The 18,480-nt window shown below is 43.1% G+C and overlaps 1 protein-coding gene across 3 annotated transcripts in view; it reads right to left on the bottom strand.

Moving 5' to 3' along the window:
• Window positions 1–6,227: 6,227 nt before the first annotated feature.
• PRDM2 (PR/SET domain 2) overlaps window positions 6,228–18,480 on the bottom strand; it is an 84,927-nt gene continuing 72,674 nt past the window's right edge. For 2 of the 3 annotated variants that reach the window (XM_075839516.1, XM_075839518.1), the window contains 2 exons: window positions 12,857–17,039; window positions 6,228–7,792 (listed from right to left, as the gene is read on the bottom strand). In XM_075839516.1, coding sequence (XP_075695631.1) covers window positions 7,780–7,792; window positions 12,857–17,039 — 4,196 coding nt within the window. In that variant the 3' untranslated portion in view covers window positions 6,228–7,779. Of the gene's footprint in view, window positions 7,793–12,850; window positions 17,040–18,480 lie in introns of all 3 variants that reach the window. The other variant, XM_075839517.1, reaches the window with a different exon arrangement.

Below are 18,480 nucleotides of genomic sequence, written 5' to 3'. Positions count from 1 at the left end.
ACCCTCCATCTATACAGAACATCTACACAGAGTTTTAATTGCATCCTACACACCGGACATATCAGTAAGGCCTCAAGCACACGACCGTCATTTTTATCCGCAATTACAGATCCATAATTGCAGATAAAAATACTAATCCATTCATTTCTATGGGCCACGGACACCTTCCGGTAAGTGTAAGTATCCAGGCCGTAGAAAAGACCCGCAAAAAATAGGACATGTCCTATTTTTTTAAATTTGCGGACCGTGCTCCTATACTTTATAATGGGAGCACGGCCCGGAAATGCGAGTGACAGTCCGGGGCCGTCCGTGCTGTAGTCATGAGGCCTTGTGCATGAGGCCTTCGGTGTAATAACTTATTTGTGAACCATCCCATAAGAAAGAGACATGTGATTGGCTGCAAAGTCAGATCCAAATGAAGTGGTCTTCTGCTGGACCTTTGCGGACCCAGAGCTGGGGCCCACCGGAGGACCCTATGCTGGGGCAGGTCCCATATATGAGAACTCCAGCAGTTCTCATACATTTTTATTATATTTATAATAAAGATTTAAAAAAATAAATTAAATAAAATCACCTTCAAGTTCTATTATGGTCCCTATAGGGTTCTTTGGGGCACTACGTAATCTCGGTACGCCTCCATTTTCATACGGAGACATACAGAGGTATTTTCTGTTGGTTTCCGGATAAATTGGACAGAAAATCAATTGTGGACGTGATATTACAGCGCTTCTAGGGAAGAGTATCACTAACATGGCGCTTTATAGAGCACCAAAGGGTGGCACAAAGAGTAAAGGCCTCATGCACACGACCGTAGCCATGTGCACGGCTGTGATTTTCGGGTCGGCCACCAGCGGAGTGTCACCCGCAAATCGCGGGCTGTGCACATGCCCGCGGCCATTATTTGCTATGAGCCTGGACGTAATCAGGCTTGCCTGTTCTTTCTGCGGTCTGGGCTCCTGAGCCATGCACAGACTGTGGAAACTGAATGGGGCCGCAATTCTCACGTGGATTTTTGGGGGAATTACGGGCGCAAAAGCACGTTCGTGTGCATGGGGCCTTATAGTATAAAGGGGCAGCGTGTTTGTTAACAGTCCCTTTTTTCAAAGGACTGTCCCGGGAATCAGATTGTAAAAGGGGCGAGTTTATGCAAATTTTCATTAACATGAGCTTTTCTTTGTTGGCAGATATACATGTATATATTGAGAGATGCAAAAAGTGCAGATTTGAAAAGTTCAAGAAGCTCAGATCTGTTTTGCCATTTCTTGAGGTTCTCATTTCAATTTTAGGGAGTCTAAGGCCATATTCACACAAGGCGGAGTTGCTGCAGATTTCCGGACTGGATTCTGCACTGCAAATCTACAGCAGTTTACACTACAATACATGTGGATGGGGTTTTCAAAACCTTTTCCACATGTAGCGGAAAAATGTCAGCGGAAAAAAAAAATGTGCATGCGGCTGAATCACCGCTGCCGATATAATGCTTTGGGTAAATTCACACTGTGGAATTGCTGTGGTGTTTCAGTGCTGAATTCGCACTTAAGATCTGCAGAAATTTGCAGTACAATATATGTGGATCGGGTTTTAAACATGCCATCCACATGTAGCGGAAAAAAATCCATGTGGAATCACCTACATGCTGCAGGTTTTCTAGTCCCTAGCATGACAATTCTGTCTCCGATATGTTGCGTATTTTTACCACAAATATCACCCTATGCAATGCATAGGGTGAAATCCCCACCAAAATCTGTGTCAAAATCCGCTTTTCAACATGTGGATTTTCTTGCGGATTTACTTTGAGATCTGGAATGGAAAAAAAAGTCAGCAGTAAGGGGACTCTGCAGCAAAATCCTCCCGTTACAAATACAGATTTTTGGTGTGGAATTGCGATTGTGGCGAGATCCGTGGTTTAAAAATTCTGCCACGTCTGGACTTACACTAAAAAAAGAGTATGTTTGTTTTTTCCCATCTTAGACAGTTATGGCATATTCACAGGATATGGAAACCGCACCTATATTGAGAACGAGGGTCTCCCGACTATCTTGCCCAATGTGGCGATCGCTGGCCATAGAAACCGGGCGGGGACTAAGAGGGTCACGCATGCGCCGCGGCTCTCTCCATTCAGTACAACGGGTGTTATGGAAGCAGCCGATCAAGCACTGCTACGCTGTTTCCATAACAACCATACAACAGAGTGGAGAGAGGTGTGCGCGACCCCCTCTCCTCTAGCCCCCACCTGGTTCTGCAGCAAGCAGCCACTACACCAGGCGAAACGGGGGTCGGGAGACTCCCGCTCCCGATATAGGTGCATGTCCCACAGCTGGATCTCCGCATCTATCAGACATTTATGGCATAAGTGTCTAAGATGGAAACATCCCTTTAAAAGCACTATTTTTGTTAGTGACCAGTTCCCTCCATGTGGGTTGTGCAACCACGGGGACAACCCGAATAAACAGCTCTACAAATTTATTGCCCCTTGGGAGTATAAATTGTGAAAAATTGGCGATTGGGGATAAGTCGTTTATAAACGGTCAGGTTCTGGTTGAAGTTAGTATTTAACAAGGCTTTCAATCAACACTGGTGCCCTGTCCCCGCTGCCACCCATGGGCACTCACTCTCCATTCGGTCAAGTCAGATGGTCACAATTACAGTATAGCAAACACAACACCTGGATCCCCATTAGTTCTACCATAGAGTCTTACGTCCATAATCTGAACCCTAAAATGCAGTCGTATGAAATCAGTCATTTAGTGAAAGGCGATATAAAACGGACCAGTGATCACCCAGCGGTGCCCCCCACTGATCAGACATATCCATGCATGTCTATGATGGGAAAATCCATTTAACTATATGAAGTGTGTGGTTCTCCAATCGGTCTGCAACAAAGTATCCCCGTAAAGTATTATACAATTCTGCACACCTAGAAAAGGGGCAAGAGCTGAGTAATACTGCACGGCCTTCATATGACGAATACGTGTACTTAATTAGCATCAGTTCATCAAGGTCTTGCCTTGCGTGACATCTTGTGGCCAATTTATGAATGTACAGGCCTGTATAGTATGAGTTATGGTATGTTCACACGGCAAACCAAAAACAGCCGTAAAATACGGAGCTGTTTTCAATGGAAAACAGCCTCTGATTGTCAGCCGTTTTTTATGCATCAATTGGTTTTTGATGCGTTTTTTTTCTGCCCGTTTTAAGAGCTGTTTTTCTATTGAGACAATGAAAAACGTTTCAAAACATGGCTCAAGAAGTAACAAGCACTTATTTTTTACGAGTCGTTTGCAAAAAAAAAACGCCCCGTGGGAACAAAACGCAGTTTTTCCCATTTAAATCAATGGGCAGATATTTGGAAGCCTTCAGCCTCCATAGTTTTAGGTGTTTTTTAGGGCGTTTACGGCCCAAAAATAAGCCATGTGAACATCCCCTCACGTTTACACGTGATTTTTTTGCTGCGCTTCCACCGCAGATTTCCACGCAAAAAAATAAATAAATCCATAAGCGATACCGTCTGCATTTGTTGTAACGAATGCACATTTAAAAAAGGGGTTGTCTACGTTGCACAATCCCTTTTTGTTAGAAGGATTCCCTGACATAAGATGATCACCCACTGCTAGGACCCCCAGCAATCAGCTGTAATCTGTGAGCAAAAAGTATTCAATTTTTCCTGCAGCGCCACCACAGGAGAAATGAAGCATTAAACAGTGTCCATTGAAGTCAATGGACTGTCTGAGTAATACGGGTCCTCCAGAGTGAGAGGCACTCTTAATAGCCCCGCTCCACCCCAGGTAATAGAGGAGGCCCCTGAAAAGAGAATCCCCCGCTATTAACTCAGAATTCCCCAATATAGTTTTGAAACAACATCAGTAAAGTACAATGCACAATTTATATTTTACATCTCTTCCAAATGTACAAAGCTGGTTGCGTTCATACAATTGTGTATAGATAGAAATGTAAACAATTGCATTTACTTAAATGGAGCAGAGCTGCAATACCAGACACAACCAATGGACAAGAGTGGCGCTGTTTCTAACGCCATACAACCTCTTTAAGAAACAGATAGCAATGGAACTTTAGGTTGCAGAGGCGCAGACCTTAGTTTTTTTTTTTTTCTAGGCTAGTACACATGGACATAACTGTAGAACAGCTCCATTTTGCTCCACATTACAGTCACTTTCATTCAACAGATTTAGCCACATATCATTAGTCGTAGATTTCTGCAAGGCTATGTTCACACAGGGCGGATAAACTGTGTAATAGCAAGCAGCGTATCCACCCCGTGTGCCGCAGGGAATTCCAGCTGAAAAACCGCACCACAATGTGGTGCAGTTTTCTGGCCAGAATGTCCACTGTGAAAAAAGAAGCGGATACTTACCACGGCGATGCATCACTCGGACGTCCTGATGTCAGACGCTCTGGGATTAGGTTTCATTCCGTACGACCGCTGCTACCGGTGATTGGCTGCAGCGGTCACATGGGATGAAACGCCTTCCCAGGAGGCCGGCCTGGAGGATGAAACACAGATTTCTGGGTAAGTATAAGATTATTTTTTTCCTGAGCTGCATTTTTTGCAACAAAATCGTTGCGATTCTGCCGAGAAAAATGAAACATCTGCTATTTGTAGCGAGTTTTACCTCCCCATTGAATTCAATGGGGAAACCCTGCAACAAATAAGCAGCGATTAAGCAAATACAACTGACATGCCTGGACGTCATGTGTACTCAGAATCCTGACACTTCTGAATCTTTTTTGTGAGAATCCGGCAAGTGAAACGAAATCTCGCGAGATTACGGAGATAAACGAGATTTCGTTTCACTTGCCGGATTCTCACAAAAAAGATTCAGAAGTGTCAGGATTCTGAGTACACATGACGTCCAGGCTGGATGGTCATGTATATTCATTATCAGGACACTGTAGTAATGTTAGGGCTTGTGTATGAGGCTGCACATAGTGATATATCTATATCGCTAGTGCAGTGTAAATGAATGGAGAGGAGTGCATGATGCCGATTGGTCAGCGTCATGCACTCCTCTGTACAACGCCCACTTGGTCGAAAGTAAAAATACGCCCACTTGGGCATTAAGAAAGCTCATTAGCATAAACCAAAATCGCTCCTAACGTTGTGAAAATAGATCGTTTTTTTAAATAAAAAGCATTACCGTCACCTACATTACAGCGCCCATCTCCTTATATAGGAGACAGGGCACTTATAATGTGGTGACAGAGCCTCTTTAATATGAAACTGTATAAAATGTGGGATGTGACCAAGCACGGTGTCCAAGGGCCCATATTAGCTGCGTGGAGACCGGACCAAAAATTTAGCCCCGAGAATAGAACAATTTTTTTCTTTTTTTCTCTTTACACCTCGTCGCTCATAATTTTGGTTTTCATTCGACATAGCTGTATCGGACTTATTTTTTGGAGGACGAGTTGTAATTGATGTAGGTGCCATTGTTGGGTCCATTTACATTATTGTTTAATTTATGTAAAATGTTACATTTTCGCAAAAATGCAGAAAAAAAAAAAAATGAAAAAAAAGCAACTTTCATATATTTTTTTTTTTTTTTACAGCGTACAGATATAAATTTGTTGTGCAGGTCGTTACGATACTAAATATGTGTATATTATTTTACGTTTTGTGACATATCTAATCAAGGTTTATTTATTGTAAAAAAAAAAAAAATATATATTATTGCACATTACTTTTTTTAAATTAATTTAACTTTTTTTTTTTTTTTAATCCCATAGGGGGCTTTTTAACTTAGATTTTTTTACTTAAATGTACTGCCATAGATCTACATCCCAGTACATTAGATTGTGTACTGATAATACACAGGCAGTTGTTAGGGCATACCTAAGTATGCCCTAACAACAGGCAATATGGTCAGACAGCCCTGAGGTCCTTCAATGCACCCAGGGCTCTCTTTCCATAGAAGGCACTTCCCTCGATCGCGTCACAGCAATCCAAGTTGGGTCCTCCTTTCTCATTTGCCTTTCAATGCCGCGATCACTTTTGATCGCAGCATTGAAGTGGTCAACTGAGGCGATCAGAGGTTTCTTTGATCTCCACCATTATTTGCTCGTTATGACGCGGCAACGTCCAGCCACTCACGACGAGGATAGACATTAAACGTAGTCAAGCAGTTATCATCAGCCCAAACATTTTCATATATAGTCCATGTTGAAGAAACTCTCGAATGTAAAAAAAAAGGTAAGATTTCCAAACATGGTTTGATAAAGATTTTTTTTATTGATTACAAGTATATAAAAGGTATCACGATAGCCCCATCTATAAGGTTAAGTGCTTGAAACAGCATAAAAGTTTTTTTTCCATTTTAAAACACATCTGACAATCACAGGATTTCATGCCAGAATAAAAATAGCATAAACCACATCTTATGTTGTGTATACCTCTAAGTAAAATATAATTTGTCAATGTAAGGTTTAAAAGCAGTGACAACCTTAACTGTTTCTCAATTTTGCAACCAGTAATAATTTCAATAAAATATATTTCAAATCACTTATCAATGTAAACAAAAATAATAATAATAATAATGGAGAAAAACAGCAAACTTCAGTACATGTACATTGTTTTAAGATTCACATTCCCAAAAATATAAGCGAACAAAAACAAAAAAAAAAAAAAAAAAAACACATAATACAACTGACATGTTCAAAAACAATTTAAATAATTTTAAATATTTTGTTTTCTTTTTTTTGCCTTTTATATTTAAACTTACTACAAATGTTTTATACAATTTCGGAACTTAAAAGTCCCCGTTAAAGAAATATAATAAAAAAAAAATAAAAATTGGGAATGATAGTAAAAGCGATAAAGTGGCACAAATTCACCAAAACAAGTGTTGAACTACAGTCTAGGAGGTAGATTACTCGATGACCGAGAAGAGTAAATAAAGTCATACTAACCAGGTTGAATAATCTGAAGGATTACTGCTTTAAATAGTAGTGACAAAAACAAACAAAAAATTGGAAAATTTTCCTAACAGGCCCAAACAATGAGTTGCATTTACTCTACAATACGAAGAAAACAGATGTGTGCAATAATCTCTTACTTACATGACCATACAGGTTTTCCAAAGACCATAATCCGGCCCTTTTTATAAAAAGAAACCCCGAAGAGGATTTATTTTTTTGTTACATACCTTTAGACTACAGCTCTGTGTGAATATAAAAATGTGAAATTGAAATTTGGTAAAAACAACAAAGTAGTAATAATATTAAATACTATTTTCTGTGTCTATTTGCTAGTGCTGAGAATTCAAAACTGTAATTTAATTAATATTTTAGGCTTCAATTGCAAGATTTCTAGAAGAAAAAAAAAACCCTAAAGTTTTAAATTGGTTTGGTACTTGCGGTACTTGTGTCAAATGCAGCAATATTTGCAAAACCCTGAATTGCCAACTTTTTAAATTTTTTCTTTTTTACATTTTTTAAATAAAGGTTACATGGGAAATCTATAAATTCTTCATTCCCTCTATAACATTTCCTCTGCTCCAGGAATAATCGCATTGAACGTAAATGTACTCATGACGCTGAGTAGCTCCCTGTTGAATGTATGGAGTCCTCCTGGAATGAACAGTTTTTCAGCATGCCAAACACACACGGAGGAAATGCAGAAAATCACGTGATGACGAAGCTGCAGCGGATTGGCTGTTTGTCAGCGTGCAGCCCGCATTGCATTCTCTTGCTTTATTCTGTAGTGCTTATTTTATATTGATCATGCAAAAGCTATTCCATGTCTTGATGATCATATAATGCAATTTAAAACAGGCCCCTGCAAAAAAAAACCAAAAAAAAAACCTGGTTATTTAAATCAATAGGTTATGTTTAAAATTAATATTAAAGCAAATGTTTACTTAGGACCTAGTTTAAAATATTTTAGTACATTACATATATAGCATGGGTGTTGCTGTTACTCTCTGAGAAGTGTGTGTGTGGGGAGGGGGTGTTCCTGTTGTGCATGCTCCGGCCACCGGGGAACTGCTCCGGCCACCGGGGAAGCAGGGGACTGCTCCGGCCACCGGAGAAGCAGGGGACTGCTCCGGCCACCGGAGAAGCAGGGGACTGCTCCGGCCACCGGGGAACTGCTCCGGCCACCGGGGAAGCAGGGGACTGCTCCGGCCACCGGGGAAGCAGGGGACTGCTCCGGCCACCGGGGAAGCAGGGGACTGCTCCGGCCACCGGGGAAGCAGGGGACTGCTCCGGCCACCGGGGAAGCAGGGGACTGCTCCGGCCACCGGGGAACTGCTCCGGCCACCGGGGAAGCAGGGGACTGCTCCGGCCACCGGGGAAGTGAAAACGGGCGTATCAACTAATGGGAAATCTACTATGGCTACAGAAAATTTAAAATAGCGTACAGTGCCTCGCGGAAATATTCACCCCCTTGTTGTTGTTTTTCCTGTTTTGTTACATTACAACATGGAATCAAAATGGACTTTAAATTTGATTTTATGTAATTAACCTGACAAAATAGTTCAAATTGTTGCAGTCGAATGGAAAAAAAAATAAATACCCTTGTTTAAGAAACACCAAGCTAAAAATGGAAAAGCTGTAAGTGCATATGTATTCACCCCCTTTGCTATGAAACCCCTAAATAAGGTCCGGTCAAACCAATTCACTTCAGAAGTCACAATTAGTTAAAATAAGGTCCCCATGTGTGCAATCAAAGTGTCAGATGTCGTCAGTATTAATACACCTGTTCTGAAAGGCTGCGGAGTCTACCTCATCACCATGAAGACCAAGGAGCTCTCCAAACAGGTCAGAGACAAAGTAGTGGAGAATTATAGATCAGGGTTGGGTTATAAAAAATTATCCCAAACTTTGAACATGACACGGAGTAGGGCTGTGCAATTACGACCTAAATCATGTAACCGCGATTACTTAACTATTTAGGCCACACCCCCTTTGGCATGCCATTTAATATAGATCCCCTGAGCCTGCTGTATGCTAGTATTATACTGTGTGAGGGGCAGTGTCAGGGGTATATAATAACACCCCCATAGCTGCTCCCACACAGTACAACGCCCCCATAGCTTCCCTCCACACAGTATAATGCCTCTATACAGCCCCAATAGTGCCCGATAAAATTAATAAAATACATACTCACCTAACGCTGTTCCAACGACAAGTGGAGGAGATCCCTCTGCTCCTCGGGTCTGTGTGGCTTGGCGCATATTTTCAGGTTTGGCTGCACTTCTGGAACATACTGGCCTTTCAGCCATCCTATTGGTCTACTGTGTTCTCAATGCCCAGCCCGTTAACTTCTTGTTTAGCCTCAATGCCCATACGCTACGGCGATTGCCTGCCCCAATGGTATATACACGGATGATAGGGGTTATATACAGGGTTGATGGGGGTTATATACAGGAATGATGGTTTATAAACAGGGATGATGGGGGGAGTTATAAACAGGGACCCCATCATCCCTGTATATATCAACCTATCATCAGTGGCGTAACTACCGCGGTAGCAGCAGTAGCGGCTGCTACGGGGCCCGGGGCTTGAGGGGGCCCGGTGGCGCCGCTAGCAGCCGTTATGGCTACTACAGCGGTAGCGCCGCTACTGTGGGGCCCGCGACGCCGAGCCTTACACAGGCCCTCTCATGCCTGTAGGTGTCGCTAGCACCGGAGGGGGCCCCAGTGCTAGCGGCAGCCAAATACATGTATTAGCACTGAATGGCCGGGCATGTTCCGTGCCTGACCATCCAGTGCCTTACAATGACACTGATTGGCTAGCGGCGCGATGACATCATCGCGCCGCTTCCATGCTTGGAAGGTGCTGATTGGCAGGGCAAGTCATTCTGCCCCGCCAATCGGCGTCATTGGAGGACGCTCGTTCAGCTCCTGCAGACATGCTCAGAAGAGAGCATGTCTGCATCGCCAGTGAACAGCGTGGGAACCGGCGAATGTGAGTATGTCAAGTTTTTTTTTTTCCCCTCATAAAAATGTGAATGGCATTATCTATAGTGGGGGGGGGGGGTCATCTTTATGTGGGCTATTATATATAGGGGGTCTATATGTGGGGCAGTAGCTACAGGGGGGTCTATATGTGGGGCAGTAGCTACAGGGGGGTCTATATGTGGGGTAGTAGCTACAGGGGGGTCTATATGTGGGTGTGTGGGCCATTATATACAGGGGGCTCTATATGTGGGCCATTATATACAGGGGGGTCTATATGTGGGGGTGGGGGCCACTATATACAGGGGGCTCTATATGTGGGCCATTATATACAGGGGGCTCTATATGTGGGCCACTATATACAGGTGGGGGTCTATATGTGGGCCACTATATACAGGGGGGTCTATATGTGGGCCACTATATACAGGGGGGTCTATATGTGGGACACTATATACAGGGGTGGGTTACCTGTGGGGCACTATATACAGGGGGGTCTATATGTGGGACACTATATACAGGGGTGGGTTACCTGTGGGGCACTAGCAACAGGGTGGCTATATGTAGTGCACAGTCTACAGGGGTGGGCTATATGTGGGACACTATATACAGGGGGAGCTATATGTGAGACACTATATACAGAGGTGGGCTATACGTGGAGCACTAACTATAGGGGAAGCTATATGTAGGGCAGCACGGTGGCTCAGTGGTTAGCACTATTGCCTTGCAGCTCTGGAGTCCATATGTGGGCACTATCTATAGGGGCTTCTATGTAGGTCACTATCTACAGGGGGCATGTTGTGTGTTTGTGACAGTTATATTTAGATGTGTTGAGAATTTTAACTTTGTTTATAGGAGCAGAAATGTTTTAAAAGTGAGAAGCTGAAGACATCTGAACGGAAAACTGCAGAAATGGGTCATGGCCGGGAGAAATCCATCATAGATGTCTGAACCGGAGGGAGAAGAAAAGAACTACAATCTGAGACGTCACCGGTGAGTCACTTAATGTAAATGTTTATTCTGCCTCTAATCAGTATTGTAGTCACTGTATGATCTGCAGCGAGATGATGGTGATAGGATTTTTTTGGTGAAACCGCATCTCCCAGCATATCCTTACCATTGTTCAGGCCATGCTGGGAGCTGTAGTTTTATGCCGTACAAACCTATACGCAGTGGCGTAACTACCGCTATAGCAGCCGTAGCGACTTCTACAGAGCCTGCAGCATGAGGGGGCCCGTGCCACCCGCCGGCACGGCCCCCTCCCATGGCCGCAGGCTCCGCTAGCAGCCGCTATGGCTGCTACAGCGCGACGCCACTGAAGGGGTTGTTCCTACATAAGACATGTATCCCCTATCCACAGGATAGGGGATACATGTGTGATCGCTGGCAGGGATGAGGAGAACAGGGGACCAAAAGTCCCCCCTAAGTTCTCCATGACAAACCTCAGACTTCCGGGGTCTGTGTCGGCAGCTCCGTAGAAATGAATGGAGCGCCGGTCGCGCTTGTGCGCATGCGTGACTAGCGCTCCTTTCATTTTTATTGAACTGCGCAGACGCCGGAAGTCCGAGGTTAGTCATGGAGAACTTCGGGGGACTTTCGGTCCCCCGTTCTCCTTATCGCTGCCAGCGATCACACATGTATCCCCTATCCTGTGGATAGGGGATGCATGTCTTTTGTAGGACAAACTATAGGCCGTTTTTTTTTGGGGGGGGGGGGCTATATGGCGTTATCTACAGAGGGGTTCTGTATGGCGTTATCTACAGGGGGGGCTGTATGGCGTTATCTACAGGGGGGGCTGTATGGCGTTATCTACAGAGGGGGTCTGTATGGCGTTATCTACAGGGGGGCTGTATGGCGTTATCTGCAGGGGGCTGTGTATGGTGCTATCTATAGGGGGGCGCTGTGTGGTGGAATCTATAGGGAGGCACTATCTACAAGGGGGGGTTGTGTGATTCCCAGCAGAGGGGGGGCCCCAGTCAAAAGTTTGCTATGGGGCCCAGTCTTTCCTAGTTACGCCCCTGCCTATCATCTCTGTATATAACCCCCATCATCTGTGTATATACCATGAGGGCGGGCACTGCAGCTAGGTGTGTACAATTTATCGTTATTAGTTTTGGGGGCACTGTCTACAAAGGGTGGGCTGTATGGCAATATCTACAGGGGGGCTGTATGACGCAATCTACAGGAGGGCACTATCTACAAGGGGGGGGCTGTGTGCGGCACCCAGGGGAGGGGACGGGGGCCCAGTCTTTCCTGATTATGCCCCTGGACATACCCCGAGAGACTTGCATCTGTAATTGCAGAAAACAAGGTGGCACCACAAAAGTACTGACTTTCAGGGGGTGTATACTTATGCACATTACAGTTCTGTTTTTTGTCTTAATTATGGTTTGTGTCACAGTAAAAAATTATTTTGTACCTTCAGTGATAGGCATGTTGTGTAAATCAAGTGGTACAAACCCACCAAAATGCAATTTTAATTGAAGCTTGTAATACAACAAAAAACAGGAAAAACACCAAAAGGGAGGTGAACACTTTCACAAGGCCACATTTGCACAAATCCCCGATTTCAGTGTGGATCGTAGGATTCAATTCTCAAAGTTTTTTTTACAAATCAGTCCATATCTCAAAACCCCACAGACATGGTCTCGTATAGATTAATTTTAAGCCTAACCCTATAAACGTACAGGTATTATAGGCTCATTATAGCTTTCCCCAATATGCATTTACTTCAACTATAAATCGTGTAAATTCCCATTATTATATATAAAAAGTTGAATACAATTTTAATAAACCTAAAATCAAGAGATTGCCAGAATCCAAATACCAAATCTGCATATAATCCACGTTTCCTTTGGGAAACTGAGAAAGAACCAATAAAAACCCAGCAGTTTATAATTTTGAAGAACTTTAAAGTAGAGGACATCTGAAGGACTCACATTTACCTAGATTCTTGCCTTCCATCTTCCCTCTTATCTGAATAGTCTGCAGAGCTTCTAGTTCGGGGGCCACTAACCCGTTCTCTGGACTTCGTACTGAACTTGTCCTTTTTTTTCTTCTTGGCTAAATGTTTGTTTGGCAACTTGTTCTTTTGCATTCGCATGTGGAGTTTCCTCTGTGCTCTCCCAAAAGACTGGTGTAGGACTTGGAGTGTGGCTTTTTTAGATTTTTTCCCCTCATGGATCACAGGGCCCTTAGGTAGCCTCACAGGGCTGGAGTTCCTTACAACAGGGATGGTCTGCTTTTTGGACTTAACTGGAGGAGTAGGTTTCACGTTCTGCTTGGACTTGATGGGCGCTGTAGGTGGTAGAACAGGTGCCGGTGCCAAGCTCCTTGCTCTAGTTTTTCCCAGATTTGACTCGGTGTTTTGCATTTGTATCTCGGCATCTGCTGTGCGCCGCGTGATGCTGGATTTTTTTTTCTTTTTTTCAGATGGCTTTTTTGATGGTTTGGGACTCATTTTTTTGGTGGGTGGAGAGGCTGGCTTTTTGGGACAACTAAAGGAAGCATGTTTGTTCAAGCTTTTAATATAGGTAAACTCTCGATTGCAGTAGGGGCAAAAATGAGGCACCGAGTCAATAGATCTTTGCCTCGCCTTCTTGTTCTTTTGTAATATTGCCTTCTGAACTAGTTGGTTTTTCCTTTTTATTGCACCCAATTTGAACTTGTTCGAAGACATTTTACCAATCTCAATAGTAAAATTAAGTTTTTTAGGTTGACCCAGTCGCCTAAATGAATTCTTCTCTGCAGCTTCCAAAACTACAACCCCTATCCCATTCTTAGGCTGCACAGTCTGTCTCAAGGGTATCGGATTTTTTTTAGGAGTGTATCTTTTTTTGTCACTGGCAGAAGCACATACTAATATGTGCTTGTGTAATTCGGGCATATTGTCAACACCCTTCCCACATTTAGTGCAACGTATAGCAGTAGTAAAGGTTTGAGGAATATTATGGGTAGTAAAATTTGTCGCTGTTGCGCCAAGAGCCAAGGGATTTTTGTTGTGGTATTGAAAGGGTGGTGGTTTAAAGCTTGGGTAGTGCTGATTTAGTCCCATGCGTACATCTGGATCTTTAGCTTTTTCTCCTGCGGCCATAATTTTAATTGTTGTATATAGTTCTTCAGAAGAATCATTCAAATCTCCATCATCTTCTGGTGATGGCGTCATGGGGTCATCATCCATTCTTTGATTTTGGATTAAACTTGCCTTATTGGGGTCTGTAAAGTTCTGTGGCCTAAGCGTCCCGCTTTCCAATTCTCGGTGACTGTACTCTTTATCTGCATGCAAGTCCTGCTGATGTTGTTGTAAGTTACAAAGAAAAGCAAACTCCTTTTTGCATATGGAGCATACAAAAATCTTACCGACCCCATGTAATAAAGAACGATGTTCCGAGAGAACCGATACATCTTTGAAAAGTTGCACACAGAATTCACATTTGAAAGGCCATTCCTCGGCATGCTCAACAAGATGCTTGGCCAGGTCTTTAATAGATAAAAACGGAGAGTCGCAAACATTGCACACGAAAGACTTATTGAATCGTTCACAAATCGAGTCATGCTGACCCATCTGCAAAAAGTCTTCAGGTGGCGCTTCTTCACCATGCTTCTCTTGCTTAAATATATGTGCAGAAGATTCTGAATTTAAAGATGGAGATAAAACTAAAGAAACTACAGACAGAGGTGGAGGAGAAGAACAAGATGATGAAGAGGATGAAGAACCGGAAGAAGACGGCGAAGACGACGAAGAGGACAGGGTAGGAGGACCAGGGGAAGCGCAGCCAGATGGATCATCAGTAGTAAGGGAAGGAGATGGAGATACTGTGCGAGAAAGAACTGGAAGTGGGGATTGTGTGCTGGCAGAACGGGGTGAAGCGCAAGACGGAGTTGGAGGTACACTACATGAAGAATCTGGGAGTGAAGGAACATTAGTTGTAAGAAGAGGTGGAGGCAATGTAGAGTCTGTTAGAAATGGAGGATATGAGGAAGGTGAAGGAGCTTCAGACGGTGTTAGTATAGGTGGTGACTGGCATATTGCTGTACACGTGCTCTCAACTATATCAGAAGTTGCGTCCATGGGAATAGGAACATCTTCACTTGACCCATCACCAAGTTCTCCTACAAGTCTAAGTTCATCTGTTCTGCAGGGGAGCACCAGAGTATCGGTCTGTGAAACTATTTCCTCTGGAGCCTCCAATCCATCGTATTCATTTAGCAAGACCTTTTTTAACATACACGTTGTAGGCTTCTTTTTCTTTACACCAATGCATAAGTTATTCCCTTTGTATTCCTTTGCCTCTGCCTCACAGAAGGGCTTCCTACTTATGCTAAGATCAAGTACAGATTCCCAAGGAACCTGTGATCGACACTTGCTTTCACATTTCTGTTTTACTCCACTGGATAAGTCCAACGGTTGCTGGTTACAAGCGTTGCCAAAGGATACATTTGAACCCCAGTCTTTATTGATCTTTAGATCTTCACAACATGGGCTCAAGGTATCCCTTTCTTCTCTTCCAGATAAACTCCAGGCAGGCGAGCTGCTTTGACTTTCCAACTTTGGTATTTTTGGACCAAGTCCTTCATTCCAAGTGTTTTTTGCTTCTTGCTTAACATATTCTTTAGGAGCTGGGCTGAGTTGTGGTGAACTGGGAGGAGAGCTGGTACGCCTCTTAAATCGATTTGAATTAGATGGCAAGGAAGACACAGCCGGGCTCAACTTTGGAATCTCCGAGAGCAACGATGGACTAATTTGCGACTTGTTGCTTTCTTGCCTTTGAAGTAGCTGCTTCAGCTTTGAAGATAAAAAAACATTTTTCTCCTTTGGAAAGGCCAAATTATCACCTACGGAAACACTTAAAGGAATTGTTAAAGAGCAAGAAGGTGTAACTGGTTCAAGCTCCACTTCAGTTTTAATTTTCGATAGTAAAGGAGGACTAATTGTTCGTCTCTTCTTAGGCTCTACAATTCCGCTGCTAGAAGAGTCACTGAGTGGATTATCAGGAACGGATTGCAGGGTTCTTATATTTTGAGAAACTTCAACCTTGATAGGGGTAAGTAAGCAGTTAATTCCTAGAACTTCAGCAGTGTTGGTCTCTACTTCTATCACATCACATGCGCCAGTTGTATTGCATGTTGGCAATTTACCATCAATAAAAAAATTTAGATTTTCGGTAATGTTGTTGGAGATATCCATAATATATACATCATCTGCTTCTCCGTCTTCCTCAATTTCCGTGTTTGCTACATAAATGTTCTCCACTGGTGGAGACTGCTCCGGTTTTAGTTGGGGATCTTCAAGCAGGTGCCCTTTTCGTCTTACTCCTTTTGGCATAAGATGACGCTCGTGAACTCTTCGTTGGTGCCGACGCATGTTTGTATGGGTTCCAAAGACTTTCTTACAGTACTTGCAGGGATGCAATTCTCGGCTTGATTCCCCATTTTCGTCCGAGAGTACAGAATGTGATGTTTCCCTATCAGAATCAGTCATTTTACTTTGTACTCGAAAACTACTATATTCATCAGTTGCTTTAAGAGAATCTATTATGTGTTTGTGATCATGACCAAAGTCGCCAGAAGTGGACAACACTAAAGACTTCCTTTTAGGGCCGGATTCATGACGTCTCTCATGTCTTCTCCGGTTAATCTGCGTTCCGAAAGCTTTCCCGCAGTATCGACACTTGAATGCGTGATTTACTGTGGAAACATGAATATGCATGTGTCGTTCTAGCCCTTGTTTTGTTGTGAATTTCCTCTCGCAATGCTGGCATGGGAACATAAAAGCCTCTGGTAAATCCCCATTAGCATCCCCTTTAGGGATTTTAATAGGTTTCTTTTTCGGAGAACCTTCAGGAGTCTCATCGGATGTACTCCTGAGGTCATCAAACATCTCAGCACTTTCTTCTTCCAGATTTATTGACTCCCTCTCTGAACTTTCTTTCTGCGAGTCGTCAATTGGCTCCTCCTCGATGAGAACGTCCTCCCCAGTCGGGCTGTCTGATAATTTAGGTGGTTCCGTGGTAGGGATGGAAATCCGATCCGGAAGGACGTTGTGATTCACCATTTCTTGGATCACAGCTGTCTGTTCAAGGGACAGGACAGGAGAGCCTAGTGGCTTCACATCCTCTTCAATAGGAGCTGCAAAGAAAAGAGAATGTTTGAGACATAGTCTTCTAGAAATGTACCTAAGACGATCATGTAACAGCAATTCTAACACATGGGTAGAGGGGGGGGGGGGGCATCGACAATATAACCAAACATGTCATGTTGTACCAATTTTGACTTTAGAAAGAATTTTTTAGTTTTTTTCCTCCACACGTTCCAACAGCCATGACTTTTTTGAGCCGATTTTCATACTTTTTTTAGGCATAATTTTAGAGTACATATTTAGTTGTTTTTTTACGGGGTTCAACATTAAAATTAATAGAAAGCATAACTTTATTGTATGGATTAAAGCAAGTGTGGGGATACTGAATATGTCCATACTTTATTGTATTTTTTCATGTTACGGCAGAATTATTTTTAATCGTTTATTTGTATAAAAAAATACAAAAAATTGGGGACTTTTACATTTTTAACCATAATGCGCTGCCTGGGCAAGTAAAATGAACAGGTATCCGTTAAGGCATACCTAAAGTATGCCATAACAAAGATTATTACCAGACAGCCCCGGTGGCCAGTCAGCCCTGCGTTGCCAGGAAGACCAGGATTAAGGGCGTTGCTTTCTTCGTCCGCACCGCAATCAGTACTGATCGGGGTGCATAATGGTTTAAACATCTAGGATCTAAATTTTTACCGATCCTGGCCTTTGACAGCCACGCTGCTGCACTAAATCACATAATATCATGATATATATCTTGATAGCGATCAGAGCTCCTATTTTTTCAGACTCAAATCCCCTGCGTTGCAAAATAACACGGTCCGACTGTATGCTGCCACCACTTGAGGGTGTTCGGAACTTACTGCATATTATGTTATTATTGAGCTCAATCTATAACAGTACGCAGTAAGCTCCCCCTAGTGGTGGCTGCAGTGAGTCAAAATTTGAACTTACATTTATGGTATGTCTATACAGTGGATTTGGAGGTCTGTATCAGGAAAAAAAAAAAAAAGAGCTCCGGTTGCCATCAAACTAATTATATATATAACAAAAATTAAATCAACATGGAAATGTAAGCCTATTTAGATGAAAAAAAAAACAGTACTCGAGGGTAAGTATTCACTCGAAGGGTATGTTCACACACTTCGCAAAAAATGTCTGAAAACACAGCTGTTTTCAATGGAAAACAGCTCCTGTTTTTCAGAAGTTTTTTAAGCAACTCGCGTTTTCACTGCGTTTACGGCTGTTTTTGGAGCAGTTTTTCTAGAGTCAATGAAAAACGGCTCAAGAAGTGACATGCACATTTTTAGCGGGCATTTTTTTACGTGGGCGTTTTGAAAAACGGCCGCGTAAACAACGCCCCGTCGGAACAGAACGCAGTTTTTTCCCATTGAAATCAATGGGCAGATGTTTGGAGGCGTTCCGCTTCCTATTTTTCGGCCGTTTACGTACCGAAAAACGACCGACAATAAGCCGTGT

The sequence above is a fragment of the Rhinoderma darwinii genome, chromosome 10 (genome assembly GCF_050947455.1).
Source record: "Rhinoderma darwinii isolate aRhiDar2 chromosome 10, aRhiDar2.hap1, whole genome shotgun sequence".
In the NCBI taxonomy this organism is placed as follows: Eukaryota; Metazoa; Chordata; class Amphibia; order Anura; family Rhinodermatidae; genus Rhinoderma; species Rhinoderma darwinii.
Note: the sequence above shows the minus strand (reverse complement) of the source record. Positions and strands in the feature narration are given on the sequence as shown.